The 14,371-nt window shown below is 49.8% G+C and overlaps 4 protein-coding genes across 4 annotated transcripts; 3 read left to right on the top strand and 1 right to left on the bottom strand.

The window, feature by feature from the left end:
• Nucleotides 1-438: 438 nt before the first annotated feature.
• On the top strand, nt 439-4,126 carry F9C07_1669642 (glycosyl hydrolase family protein). Its single transcript, XM_041293014.2, has 3 exons — nt 439-2,585; nt 2,680-3,241; nt 3,376-4,126. Exons 1-2 carry the CDS (start codon nt 1,097-1,099, stop codon nt 3,048-3,050), a joined length of 1,860 nt encoding a protein of 619 aa, XP_041147774.1. The 5' UTR covers nt 439-1,096; the 3' UTR covers nt 3,051-3,241; nt 3,376-4,126.
• A 104-nt stretch (nt 4,127-4,230) lies between these two features.
• Nucleotides 4,231-6,117, bottom strand: F9C07_6109 (amino acid permease-domain-containing protein; the record flags this gene model as incomplete). The annotated part of the gene is made up of 2 exons (XM_041292999.1): nt 4,231-5,025; nt 5,092-6,117. The coding sequence occupies 2 exons, from the start codon at nt 6,115-6,117 to the stop codon at nt 4,231-4,233; spliced, it is 1,821 nt and encodes a 606-aa protein (XP_041147773.1).
• Nucleotides 6,118-6,467: 350 nt separating this feature from the next.
• F9C07_6110 (homoaconitase LysF) lies at nt 6,468-10,271 on the top strand (the record flags this gene model as incomplete). The annotated part of the gene is made up of 2 exons (XM_041286422.2): nt 6,468-7,530; nt 7,936-10,271. 2 exons carry the CDS (start codon nt 6,468-6,470, stop codon nt 10,269-10,271), a joined length of 3,399 nt encoding a protein of 1,132 aa, XP_041147771.2.
• A 737-nt stretch (nt 10,272-11,008) lies between these two features.
• On the top strand, nt 11,009-14,281 carry F9C07_6111 (ankyrin repeat protein; the record flags this gene model as incomplete). The annotated part of the gene is made up of 2 exons (XM_041293013.1): nt 11,009-11,445; nt 11,500-14,281. 2 exons carry the CDS (start codon nt 11,009-11,011, stop codon nt 14,279-14,281), a joined length of 3,219 nt encoding a protein of 1,072 aa, XP_041147770.1.
• Nucleotides 14,282-14,371: the final 90 nt, after the last annotated feature.

Genomic DNA, 14,371 nt, shown 5'->3' with positions numbered 1-14,371 from the left:
CGTAGTATGTACCTAGTACTAGTACAGTACATACCCAACGACGCAGTACTAGTAGAGGTACCATGCTTACTAGTACGTAGTAAGGAAGGGATATATTTAAAAGGGCAGTATTTATATATAAAGAAAAAGGGATCCACTGACCTTCAGACTCTTTAAGTTTCAATAGACTACACTTTATATTTGGAATATCCTTGGCAAACTCACGACTACTCAAATGTCCACGCATGCCGGTATCGGTATGTACACATATGTACGGACAATCTCATCTGAAGCCACAGAACTCGTTTTGGTTTTGGCATGATTCTTTCTGTGATCATTGTTAAACCGGTTCATCAGAAGTAAGAAAATCCTGGGGAGGAGATTACTCGTCATACTATACTTATCCTATAGGTACTCATATCTATTTTTCATATGTCTCACAGCATTGCCACTGACACTTCTTTTTCTATTTTTTTTTTCCCTTTCCCAAAACCGATGTACTGAAATCCGCCTAGCAAAGCCCCAGGGGGTGGGATCCATCGGTTGCAGGTTCCGCCACTGTGTGCGAATACTACTTTGTACTCTGTAGAATACCTCGCCGATTTTTCGGTTCCATCAATGTTTGCGAAACAGCCAGGATGGACTAGCCGATCATTTCACAACTAGTGTGTGTCTCCGACCGAGCCTGTCATCCATGCGGGATCAATCCCCAAGGCGAATTCTCCGAGAATCCTCCGTCCGCTTCTTGACCGGTGGTGATGAGTATTAAAACGAAGAACAATTGCCTTCCGAGACAAATGCCGAGAGGCAGCGCCGGTGCCTCTGCTAGAATATTTCTTTGTCCAGAGCTTTTCAAAAGTTCCAGATTTCCACAGTTGATATCGCAACAACCCGTTTATGCATACCTGCACCACCATACTATAGGCTTTCTGCCAATCTACCAAGACGTGCGTGTCTCACCAATCGATCGGCGTTATCTTCCAATCAGCTGGGCTCCTTGCGACGAAGGGGCTGAGCTAGAGACTGATTTCGCAAGAGAGACTTTCGGTTTTGGGCTCTTGGTTGGCTATGTTCCCCGTCTATACTAGTCGCCTAATAACCAGCCGAATCAAACCACATGCCAGTTCTCGCAGGATGCGAAGGGGCCGCAATCCCTGCTAATTTGGTGTCCCAGACCCAATCATACAATTCTAACCTGATTGAGAATTCTTTATCGTGTGAACAGCAGGTTACGTCTTCTCGTCATGTTCTATACTCGCGGCCATTGTTTCACCTAACCGCTCCCCGCGGCTGGTTAAACGACCCTTGCGGCCTTGGATATGACCCTGCGACTGGCCTATATCACCTATCCTTTCAATGGAACCCGAAAGGCAACGATTGGGGGAACATTTCCTGGGGACATTCAGTTTCACAGGACCTAATATCCTGGAAGACATCCCCGGAGCCATGTCTAACACCTTCAGCCGAGTACGATAGTTGCGGCATATTCACAGGCTGCTTCCGGCCTTCTGATATCAACGGGGTTGCCGGGGCTCTCACGTATATATACACTTCGGTGAGGCGTTTGCCTTTGCATTATACTTTGCCCTATGAGGTTGGAAGCGAGTCGCTCAGTATAGCTGTTTCGCGGGATAATGGTGTAACATGGCAGCGTCTAGACTCCAACCCAATTCTACCGGCGCCTCCTCCCGATCTTAATGTGACTGCTTGGCGAGACCCTTATATAGGAGTGTGGACAGCAAAGCAAGGTGAACACGACAATGACATATTGCCGCCTCTCAGTCTCTCTGGGTTTCTCTCCGGAGGAATCGCGGGGCGAACACCAACAGTCTTCGTTTACTCAGTCAATCCTGATGATCTTAGAAAATGGACGTATGTGGGGCCTCTGGTCAACGTTGGGCTAAACTTCCGGCCATCTAGGTGGTCGGGCGACCTGGGGGTGAACTGGGAAACCACAAACTGGGTAGTACTAACCGACCACGAAGGAACCACGAAAAACTTTATTATTATGGGCGTAGAAGGGTGTTTGGTGTCTGAGAGGGAGCAGAAGAGGGTCTCTCGATCGCAGCTATGGATGGCCGTAGACCCCCGTCCTGAACAACCGAAGAGCGAGCCAATAGATGCCCTCACAGACTATGCATTTTCCGGAATATTCGATCACGGATGCGCCTACGCCGCTAATTCCTTCTGGGATCCCGTCACGTCACAATATATTGTTTATTGCTGGATCACAGAAGAGGATCTTCCAGATGGCATCCGGCATCGACAAGGCTGGAGTGGTGTGATATCTCTCCCACGCAGTCTAAAGCTGACGACATTGCGCAATGTTACAAAGACACGTCACTCGAACCTGAGCGATGTTACGTCTATTGAGAAGGAAGCCAACGGCGAAGGGAGTTTTACAATCCGGACGTTAGGCGTTGAGCCGGACCAGAGACTGAAGAAACTCCGCGGGGAAGCCCAGAGCATTACGAATGTCGCGTTATGGGACCGGCAACATTGTGGCAATTACTTATCCTTGACAACATCACGGTGGGAGCTAGAGGCCGAGTTTGCGGTCGGGAAGCTGTGCAAGCTGGTGGGGATAGAATTTCAGCACGACTTAGGTATGTCTTCATTGTCTGGGTTGAGGATTTGCCCCAATCACCTTAGCCAGCATAGCTTTCTACTGTTTCTTAAGCGACTGACACCGATTCCTAGATCCTCGTAATAGCACCGTCCTAGCATGGGCACCATGCAGTGAGACATTCTCAATCCACAGACCTCCTCCTTATGACCCGGGCATCAACCATAATCCAGAGATCGCACCGCATACCTTGTTTACTTTTGCAGATGAGAGCGGCATGGAGAAAGAAGAGACACTTCGGATCCATGCATTCCTCGATCGAAACGTGCTAGAAGTCTTTGTAAATGAGAGAACAGTCATCTCAACACGTATTTACACGCCATGTGTCGAGTCTGTCAGTCGTCTACGATTCTTTGCTGAATTAGACCCCAGTGCACCAAATCTGAAGCATGCTCCTGCTGTTCTCCTAAAAGCGGATTTGTGGGATGGACTGGAAGCATCATGATTTGTACAATTAGAATAGATAATGTACATATGACGCGTTATGACCATTGATATCACGCAACGAGAGAGAAGGACATCTTTTATCATCATTACCCAGCTTCAGAGTTGAAGGGAATGCATGGATATCTTAAATTCCAACCCCTAGACGCCTTCGCTCAACCGACCGGGAGCCAATACTCCCTGCTAAATAAGGTATAAATTAGAATCCCAAGCGCTTTATCTTTTCCTGTATGGGTCCATTAGTCATATGCCTTCCATTTCGAGAGAAACAAGGAAAAGCGAAACCCATTGACTGAATCGAATCCATCATCCGTCTGGGTGTTTAGGGCATAACATATCATGCTTGACGATCTACCTGGGTCTGCCACCCGCATAGCAACATGTATCTTTCACAAAATAGCTATGATGGCGCTGAATCATTTCGTCTGTACCTTTACCATACTTCCCACAATGATTCAGATACGCAAGGCCCATCAGTGCTCACACAGCGGTGTGAACATCCACCTATCCTAGTTAGCTAGACGTTAGACGTTAGAGATTGTACTGGGGGGTCTCCATTCACGAGTAATGGTCGAACATGATGTATCATGACGCCACCCAAGATAGACCACTCACCCACTAACCCTAGAATTATGTCTGCTCTATACAAATATATATACAGCATTGAAGATAAGGTGAATATGTTAAAGATCCGACTATTATTATATTGTTCTTACAGCCCAACTATGGTGATCTGTATTAGAAAATGGTCAAGCCATGCTGTTATCCTGGACCGCATATGTATTTTATATATATTCTATGCTATATATGCACGAAATCTTTAAGTATTGACATGAGAATCCACCCAGTCTTCGGTGACAAACTTTCTCTGTTCTATTTCAGAGAAAGAAAGGGGGCAGACAGACAGAGAAAGGCATTACATACCCACGATACTGGACATGTTAGTTCTCGTTCATCATGACTATTGGGAGTTTTGTACTGTTGACAAGAAGAGACCTCTGCTGTTCATTCATACGCCCCGCAATAGAAATTGGTATCATTGATTTTCATTAACAGACTTCGAATATGACCCGGCAGCCAGACGAAGAAAGGAGAAGGCAAAGGCCATAGGGCATAGGAAGAAGAAGAAGGTCAGATATTAAAAGATATTAGGGGAAAGAACGCGAATCGCGCGTGAACGTTCATCTTGCCTGCCAGAATTTCCATCCTGGCAATGTAATCTGACCATCACGCTGATAGATTCGCCAGTAGTAGACCGGAACGCCAGCAACAATAAAGGCCACAACTATCAAGGTTTGCAAGGGCTCTGCAATGACCGCTCGACTGAGAAGGAAAATGCTAACGCAGCAAAAGATGATAGGAGTTGAGATCCATGTTTGGTACGGTCGCTCCAAGTATGGTTCTCGAATCCTGAGCACAATCAGGCCAAGGACGGTGAGAAAATAGAACGTGTAGCCCGCAACACCGTAGAAGGTGACTAAGGTTTTGAATTCACCGACAATGACATATACCAAGGTGAGCGCGCTGTTCAGGGCCATGGCATTGATGGGTGTGTATCCAATTCGAAAGTGCTCACCAAAAAGGCGTGAAATGGATTGGCGAGCCCATGACCGGCGCTGCAGTCGATTGCTTGCGGAAGATCCTCGAGTCCAGAGGTGGCCAAATATTGAAGGCAGATAACCTTCCTTGCCGGCCGCATAGACCAATCGCCCGCTGGTAAAAATCGTCGCATTGAGCGCCCCGAAGCAGCTCGCGGAAACAATGAGCGCGAACACGAGAGCACCGGCTTTTCCAAACACCTTGTCGCCGAATTGAACAGCGATGGTGTTACTTGCCTCAATGGTCGAATGCGGTAGGACTAGGAAGTAGGAGATATTCGCGAGTATATAGCAGAGAATGACCAGAGGCATAGCAGTATGAAGCACACGCGGGAGGTCACGATTGGGGTTTTTAAATTCACCAGTCACGTAATTAGTCTGTATCTTATCAGTGACGGTGACTTAGGTATAGAGAATTGGCTATAGAAGTAAAATATCACATACGTTGTCCCAGCCATCGAAAGCCCAAAGGCCGGCGTACAAAGCGACCGCCCAGGCTGATATGTCAACACTGGTATCTTTAAACCAACCTGACTTCCATTCTTCATTTGCACTCCCATTTGATGAGAGGCCCGTGATCGCCACGACAACGCCAATGATGGTGACTCCAAGCAAGGCGATGAATTTAAAGAACATGAATACGTCACCGATGCGTGCGGCTAATCTTGTGGAAATACAATTCAGCAAGGTCACCATCAAGACTCCCCCAAATGCGACGGCTTTGTTAATCCATGGATTGACCTGCTCGACCTCAGCACCGACCACAGCCCGAACAGCGTATTCCCCGAATATGATGGCAATTATGGCAGCGCTGCCTGGCTTCAGCACAAGAACAGCACACCAGGTGAAGAGGAAGCCTGCCAACTCTCCGAAAATCTTTGCTAAGTATACCTGAGAGCCACCGTTCAAAGGAATCGCCCCCCCTAGTTCTGCATAGCTGGCCGCCCCCGTCCACGCCAACAGACCTGCAACTACCCATGCAATGAGGGACGCACCAGGGGACCCCGCGTTCGCATTGACCTGACTCGGCGATGAAAAAATCCCTGAGCCAATGATCAATCCGACCACAAGGGATAGGCCATTCATGTATGTTAACGTCTTATTCCTTTCCAATGAACCATCGGCGGCCCCGCTTTCACGGTCAAGTGCAGAAGGCGCGCCTAGCGGAGCATAACCCCCCGCCGTCTGCGACAGGGGAAATAATGTTCTCCCGAAATCGAACGCAGAAGATACCGAGTAAGAACGGGCAGATCTAGGCCCTCCAGAGTTGAGGTTTGAGTGTACATGGGAATTCGAGAGAGGATCCTCATCTTCGAGGGAGAGCTTTCGGGAGGACGAAATACCGGAGGGGGAGGAGCTGGAAGACCTTGCGTCCAATTCGGGCGAGGAGGAGGCGAGAGAGGCGAGCTCTAGAGAATCGCGAGGCGCATGGCTATTAGCTGACCTGCTTTCGGAGTTCAAAAACACCATTGTGGTTTAAAGGAGTCCGGGCTTGAGAGTAATAAGAGGAGCGGGAGTTCAATGAAAACAATCCATGCCAGGTTAGCTGCGACAACGAATAGAGAAAGAAAGACGAGCTTTCCTTGCTTATTTGTAAGCCCCTCTGTATGAAGACAGAAGTAACCGCAAGATATTCTCGTCTTTTGGCTGAAAGAAACAGGGAGAGAAAAAGACCAGCTCCAATGCTGTAGAAGAAATGCAGTGATCGTCGTTCTACCAAATCAGGTCTAGCGTTCTTGTGCCCCCAGATCTTTTCCGCAATTACGGAGTACTGAGTGAACATATGAAGATAACCCGTCCTTCCCCCCCCCAACGATCTCATGAAGCCTAGAACATCGGCTCGGACCTTATCTTTATTCAGTTCACCGTTTCCCCTCTATAGGTCGGTTGGTCGGATACGGAGACGCCATGCCTTCTCTTCCTCTTCCCCTGCATCGTCGCCGTCGGAACAATGCCCTTGGCTTCGAGTCGCTATTGTGACTATCGCAGCAGCTGGAGTTGGTGCTTATATCAAGTCCCGAGAAGAATCGAAATCCACGACGCTGAACCCCATCACATTTACACCCTATTACCTAGTTTCAAAGGAGCCGGTGTCGTCGACTGGTAGTATTTTTACTCTCAAAGCGCCCAAGCCGGCCAGTGATAATTGTCAGGTCTATGACGAAGCATGGAAGACGGGGGTCTGGAGTGTGATGTTCAAACAGCCGCAGCTACAGATTGGAAGAGACTATACACCTCTCCCTCCTACGTCGGTCGAAGAGGATGAGTCGCTACGGTTCTTCATTCGTAGGGACCCTTTCGGCGAAATGTCACGGTATTTGCATGGTCTGGACATGGGAACTCGCATAGAGATGCGAGGTCCACAAATTGAGTGCGAGATCCCTGTAGATACCCAGCAAATTCTCTTTATTGCTGGTGGAACTGGTATCGCTCCTGCCTTACAGGCAGGACATACGCTCCTTCGCCGCACGGACGGAACACATAAACCGAGGATACACATCCTTTGGGCAAATAGGAGACGAGACGACTGTGTTGGTGGAACAAATGATAATATCATGACGTCTAGATCGCGAGCGTCCTGGTTCTCCGGCTTCTTAAAGTCACCACCAGCCGACCCATCTCCGGCTGACCCCGTGAAGAGTACTGCTCCTTTCCCTTCTCTCATTGTCAGAGAGCTCGAGGCTCTCAAGTCTCAGTATCCGGGACAGATCACGGTGGACTATTTTGTTGACGAGGAAAACACATTCATTGGGAAGAAAGCTATATTAGACGTTGCGGACTCGGCTACCCCGGTTGAGGGATCTCAGAAACGCAAGATGATCTTAGTCTCGGGACCGGAAGGCTTCATTAGCTACATGGCTGGACCAAAGCTCTGGGCGCAAGGTATGGAGCTTCAAGGACCGCTTCAAGGGATCATCAAGGAACTTGACCTGAAGGATTGGGCTGTGTGGAAACTCTGACCACGACCTTCCCAGACGGTCAAGTGGTTGTAAAAGAGAAAGGGAAAAGCTAGATATCCTTCTTTTGTATTATATTTTGTATTGTACTTGTATAGAAGGACGGAGTAGATATAGAATGATTACCTAGTTGTCGAAAACTTTTGACTCATGACCTCCGATCGCGGAGAGTCTTGGCGCACTAGCCGCTTTTCCCGGCGGCTTCCCCAGAATGAGAAATAATGCGCTTCTTCTCATTCGCCAGACTTTCTCGCAAGAAAGGTCAACGCTTGAACGTCTCCTGGCAAGAATGGCTGTAGGTCCTTTCTACCGTATAGTCTTAGTTGTCTAGCTGATCCCATGCAGTCTCGATTGATGCCATCCGGTGGCCCTGGCAGGCGCTGGGCATTCCTGCGCGTGCCGAGCACTCCTCAACGACGTGCGTTCGCCTCCACTAGGTTCTACTTCCAAGATATTTTCCAGTCGCAATTGGAGGATCCCTCATCAGCTGCGGTCTACTCCTCCCTTCAGGCGTCGAGAGCTGTTCCGCAGACACTCACAGAGAAGATCGTTCAGAAATACTCCGTTGGTTTGGCCAAGGATAAGTTCGTCAAATCCGGCGATTATGTCACTATCTCGCCTCACCGGTGTATGACTCACGACAATTCGTGGCCTGTTGCATTGAAATTCATGTCTATTGGTGCAACGAAACTACATGATCCGAAGCAGATTGTGATGACGCTCGACCACGATGTACAGAACAAGTCGGAGAAGAATCTCCAGAAGTATCGTCAGATCGAAGACTTTGCCAAGCACCAGGGGGTTGAGTTTTATCCGGCCGGAAGAGGTATTGGGCATCAAGTCATGGTCGAAGAAGGCTATGCTTGGCCCGGTACTCTTGTGGTCGCTTCCGATAGCCATAGTAACATGTACGGTGGCGTCGGCTGCTTGGGTACGCCAATAGTGAGAACGGACGGTGCTAGCATCTGGGCCACTGGGAAGACATGGTGGCAGATCCCGCCGGTTGCAAAGGTCACTTTAACCGGTGTATTACCACCGGGTGTGACCGGCAAGGATGTGATCGTCGCTCTTTGCGGATTGTTCGATAAGGACGATGTTTTGAACCATGCAATCGAATTTACTGGCCCCGAGGAGACTATGCGCAGTCTATCGGTAGATGCCCGGTTAACGATCGCCAACATGACGACAGAATGGGGTGCCTTGTCTGGACTGTTCCCAATTGACAATGTATTGAAAGGATGGCTGAAAGGCAAGGCTACAACAGCAGCCATGGGGCTTGCGGAGGGTCCCTTCAAGACCCTAGCCCCCCAGCATTTCACACACCCGCTCCTCGAGCAGCTGTTTGCCAATCCTCTGACTGCTGACAAGGGCGCCAAATATGCTAAGGAACTTTTCCTGGATCTTTCTACACTTTCCCCTTACGTTTCCGGTCCAAACTCGGTGAAGGTTGCCACGCCTCTCAAGGACCTCGAGGCCCAGAATATCAAAGTTAACAAGGCATACCTCGTTTCATGCACCAACTCCAGGGCTTCAGATATCGCTGCAGCTGCTAGAGTCTTCAAGGAAGCTGCGGAAAAGAATGGTGGCAAAGTCCCCAAGATTGCCGATGGTGTTGAGTTCTATGTTGCAGCTGCATCTATCCCTGAGCAATTAGCTGCAGAAGAAGCCGGTGATTGGCAGGCCTTACTAGATGCCGGAGCTACGCCACTACTGCCGGGATGCGCACAATGTATCGGGCTGGGGACCGGTCTCTTAGAGGCTGGAGAAGTAGGAATCAGCGCCTCGAATCGTAATTTCAAAGGCCGTATGGGTAGCACCGATGCGAAAGCATACCTTGGTAGCCCCGAAGTCGTTGCCGCTAGCGCCTTGACCGGAAAGCTCAGCGGGCCCGGCTGGTACCAGGCGCCGGAAGGTTTGACTGAAGTTGTGCGTGGAGAAGGAGACGGAATTCGGGAGGAGGATCGCATGCTTACCGCCGAACAAGCCTTGGAGAAATTGATCGGCCAGATTGATAATCTGGTTGCCGATGGTGAGAAGCAGTTTGCTCCAGAAGAGAGTGAGGAGTCATCCGGTGATTCTCTGACGGAGGTATACCCTGGATTTCCAGAGCGTGTCTCGGGTGAAATTGTTTTCTGCGATGCAGACAACATCAACACCGATGGTATCTATCCTGGCAAATATACCTACCAAGATGATGTTTCCCAAGAGACAATGGCTCAGGTCTGCATGTCCAACTACGATGTTCAGTTCTCGTCGATCGCCAAAGAAGGTGACATTCTAGTCACTGGTTTCAACTTTGGCTGTGGAAGCTCCAGAGAGCAGGCAGCGACCGCCATTCTGGCAAAGAAGATCCCGCTCGTTGTGTCGGGAAGCTTTGGCAATATCTTCTCTCGCAACAGTATTAACAATGCCCTGATGGGTCTGGAGGTTCCCCGTCTCATCAACCGTCTTCGTGAGAGCTTCTCCGGAGAAGGAAGTGACAAATCCCTCACACGCCGCACTGGCTGGACCCTAACCTGGGACGTCCGAAGAAGCCGTATTGAGGTCCAGGAGGGAGAGAATGGTCCCAAGTGGACACACCAGGTGGGTGAACTCCCTCCCAATGTGCAAGAAATCATTGCCAAGGGAGGGCTGGAGAAATGGGTCAAGAACGAGATCGGGGCCTAAACAGTTTACTGTCGAAGTCGCTGGACATTTCTCAACCTCAAATGATCTTATACCCGAGCATTGTGATCCCCTTTCCTGCATGGATAGAATTTTCCTCTTTTTTGTCCCCTACCGCGGATTTATTTTCTAGTTGCCAGGTGCGGTAGACGGTTTGGGATGGTTATTCATGTACAAAAGAGCGGTTTTGTTGTGTATTTCGAATAATGTCTCTATATACTGAGTGACTCTCATCATCGTCATTATTATTAGTATTGTTATTATTGGTTCAATCTCGACTATGGAGGTGGCTGTAAAATATGAAGATGCACTGCCTGTGCGACTGGCTTGGTGGCTGTGTTTCGGACGATCGAGCTGGACCCCATGTCTTGTCAGCCTACATATCTTCTCCGCTGTAGTTAATTAACATTCCTTTACCTATAAATTTTCCTAAAGCCGATTCTTCGATAATGCTTTGGGTTTGGGGTTCGACCCGTCAACGCCGCAGCTGTGGATTTGGGGACGCTTTTCACTGTCAGCATCGATACAAGTCATGCTTTTTCTCTTCTCCTTGCTCTAAGGATAGTCTTCTCTCCCTAGGGTAGATGTGATCTGCATGCTATCCATCGCCTTTTCCTCTTAGTGCTTCTTAGGGTGTCAACGTGTCTGCCACGGAAACACCCACGACCTGTCACGACACTCCTCTTTCCTTCATATCATCTAATGATACTTTCGTTGGAGAGGAAACGGATTACGTTCCTATGGATCCAGGTTCTATATTTGGCGTGATTTCTGGCGCAGTTCAGCTAGTGCAGGTCATCACACAGACCGCTGCGGGGTTGGCGACGTTGCGCGAGAAGTTCAGCCACGCAGATCTCACAATTCGGTCACTCATTGGAGAGTTGGTGACCATCAAGTCTGCCATTACACAGCTAGATGAGTGGGCAAGATACAATACTCGCGACACAGCTGAAGAAAATGAATATGACGAGGGCCTCTTTGTTGCGCTGGATGGCTGTCGGGCCGTCATGGACGTCTTGTCCGATCAGGTCGCTGCCCTCACCAGGGGCAATGACACACAGTTTGGGATAGGTACTCGTGTAAAAATTTTATGGAATGAGGACATAATGCGAGCCCATCAGGACAGGTTACACGCTCAGGTTCTCGCGCTACAACTCTTGGTGCAGGCCTGTCAATGGTGAGATTCGATCTACAGGTTAATGACCGGTAAATTTGGGCTGACCCACCGCAGTCGATCGACGTCTGAGCAAGTCGAACTACTTCGCAAAGCGGAGAACCGTCAAATCATCCAGAAGGTTGCCAGTGACACAGCGACACTTCGGTCCTCAAGCAGCTACGCAGCCTCCCGCGCCGATAGCTCCAGCCTGAGTTATCGCCAATCTTCGTCCGGAGATACTATCTTTGACTTCGATCGAAGACTACTTTCCTCTCCCCCTTATCGTCGTGTACTCCATCGTTCATGGTCAAGAACGGAATCACAATCTACTGCTAGTAATGGCAACGAAAGCCGGAGTACCGATGAAGGCTACGGCAGCGGTTCGGTGAACAGACCAAATATGCCACGGGCAAGCAGTCTTGTACTGCCAGTTCTACCATATGACACAATCCGCCCGGGACATGGCCATAGTAAGAGTGTATCTTTCAGACCCTCTAACGTTCAGCCGAATTCAACACAATTCCAGAGATGGCAATCAGACTCCACGTCCTCTTCCCCCATCAGCCGCTCTTCGAGCTCCAAGCGGGAAAAGATTCGTGCAGCATTCCGGCAACTAGGTCGCTCTAAGTCGGTGGCTCAAGCTCCCATACGAGCCCTAACAGGCGGGTCAACGGCAGCACGGCGGATCAATGGACGAGATATGCATACCAGCATCGACCTTACAACACCCGAGGGAGCCGCTGCACCACTTATTGTCAAGACAGCCCAGTCAGGCTCTCGTTCGGATGTTGAGAGGCTTATAGAAAGTTGCCATGATATTGAAGCCTGCCACGTAAATACTCGAAGAAATGCATTACTGGTGGCATCGCACTGTGGGAACGAAGAAATCGTTGAATTGCTCCTTCAAAGAAACGCTCGGCTGAATGTCACCGATAAGTCAGGGTCGACTGCCCTGCACCTTGCTGCCTCTCGCGGTCACTGTGAGGTTCTCAAATTGCTTCTTTTGGAAGGCAGCGACACGGAAGCCCTAAATACTAGGGGCAGAACTGCGCTCTGGCTTGCAGCAGAACGTGGACAACTTGAAGCCGCAAACATCTTGATTGCTGGTCTAGCTAAGGTTAACACGCGCGCTGAAAACCAAATGACTCCGCTGCATACTGCCGCAAAGGGGGGCCATGAAGCTGTTGTTGAATTTTTGGTTTTGAATGGCGCCGACTTGGAAGCCAGAGATGGAACGATGATGACAGCACTGCACCACGCCTGCGAAGAAGGTCACTTAGGCGTGGTTGAGCTTCTTCTTAACCACAAGGCGAACATCGATGCGGTTGGAAGTGATAACAGGACGCCCTTTATCTGTGCCGCGGCGATGGGCCGGTTGCAGGTGACACAGGCTCTGCTAAAGAGAAAAGCATCCACTAGACAGGTCGATGATGCTTCCATGACAGCGTTGCACTGGGCTTCTTACAATGGACACACAGAAATTGTGGACCTTCTGAGTCAGAAGAAAGACATTCTAGCTATGACCAACATTGCCGGTCGGTCAGCTCTGCACTTGGCTGTCCTGAATTCTAAATTTGCCGTGGTGGAATTGCTCCTTCGCAAGCGTGCTCCAATGGAAACGCAGTGCCATTCCGGGTTTGCTCCGCTTCACTATGCTTGTATCACTAAAACTGATTATACTGGGATTGTGAAGCTCCTGCTCATCTCGGGCGCCAATATAGAAGTGCAAACGAAGGATCAACAAAGGCCAATTCATCTCGCCGCAGCTCGCGGATCTATAGCATTGCTTAACTTACTTTGCGATAAAGGCGCATCTTTGATAGCTCGAGATGCCATTGGAGACCGGGCGCTTTGTGCAGCATGTCGGTATGGGCACACAGCTGCAGTTCAATGTCTCCTAGATCGGGATTCACCTCTATCTCTACCGTACGACGATAAGTTGCAGGAAGATTCTCCTCTTTGTTTGGCCGCAATAGGAGGTCACCTGCCCATTGTAACACTTCTGCTTCAGCGTGGCGCTTCCGTCCTAAAAAGGGATGAACAGGGATGGCAGCCGTATCATCATGCAGCACATTACGGGCATGTAGATGTTTTGCGACTCTTGCTGTCCTGTAGTCCCACGGGATGGGTCATGGAGGGAGCCGGTGAGGGCTTTACGACGGAAAGGATTGGTTTTTCACCTTCTGCTAATATCTCCGAAGAAAAGAAGAACGAGATACAGGACTTGTTGAGCGAGTCACGACGGCGGCCAGTGGCAACGACCCAGAGCAGTCCGCCCAGGATCCCTCCATTTATGGGTGATGTGACGCTGAGCACATTGCCGATAAGGGGACAAAATCGGCCTTCGGGGCTGGCTGGAGATCAGTATGGGCCGTCCATAGGACAAGCTCCAGTTATTCAAGAGTTGCCCGGGACACTGGAACAAGGCCTGCCCGCAAGTCGATCCGCTACCCCGGAGCAGATGCGCCGTGATATGAGGCCCGGCCGTGACTCTGACACCCTCCTGCAGGCTCTGCCAGAGCAGCACATTGCCACACCTCACACTCGGTACCTTCAAGATATAGCAGAAAGACCGCAAAATGTGGTCTCGACCTATCATTTGCAGAATGGTGTAAACTCGGCAGCGGTTGGAGGCTCAGCGTTGAGCGATTTACCTCCAGGCACTGTGTACCACCTTTTAGAGGAATGGTCCCAGCCACGCTCAACAGCATCCCCAGTGTCGATGATTAATGATCCTGTCTTGGAAGCGTCACCTGCAGTGAAACTAGTTCGAGGGGTCTCGAATGAGCGCCCAGGTAGAGAATCTGACGCAGAGTCAATATCGTCGGTATACACTGCGCCAGAAGGAGTTGTGTAGTCAGCGAATTGGAATGGCCACGGCGGAAGGCTCCGACAGTCGAGGAAACGATGGTTGAGACTTCTCGGTTCATAGAGTTGGGTAAATCAA

The sequence above is a fragment of the Aspergillus flavus genome, chromosome 5 (genome assembly GCF_009017415.1).
Source record: "Aspergillus flavus chromosome 5, complete sequence".
Taxonomy (NCBI): Eukaryota; Fungi; Ascomycota; class Eurotiomycetes; order Eurotiales; family Aspergillaceae; genus Aspergillus; species Aspergillus flavus.
This window is presented reverse-complemented; position numbering and strand designations above follow the sequence as displayed.

Coding starts and splice junctions, on each gene's coding strand:
- F9C07_1669642 (XM_041293014.2), top strand. CDS start 1,097: ATGCCAGTTCTCGCAGGATGCGAAGGGGCCGCAATCCCTGCTAATTTG. Junction 2,586..2,679: donor AGAATTTCAGCACGACTTAG/GTATGTCTTCAT, acceptor ACCGATTCCTAG/ATCCTCGTAATAGCACCGTC.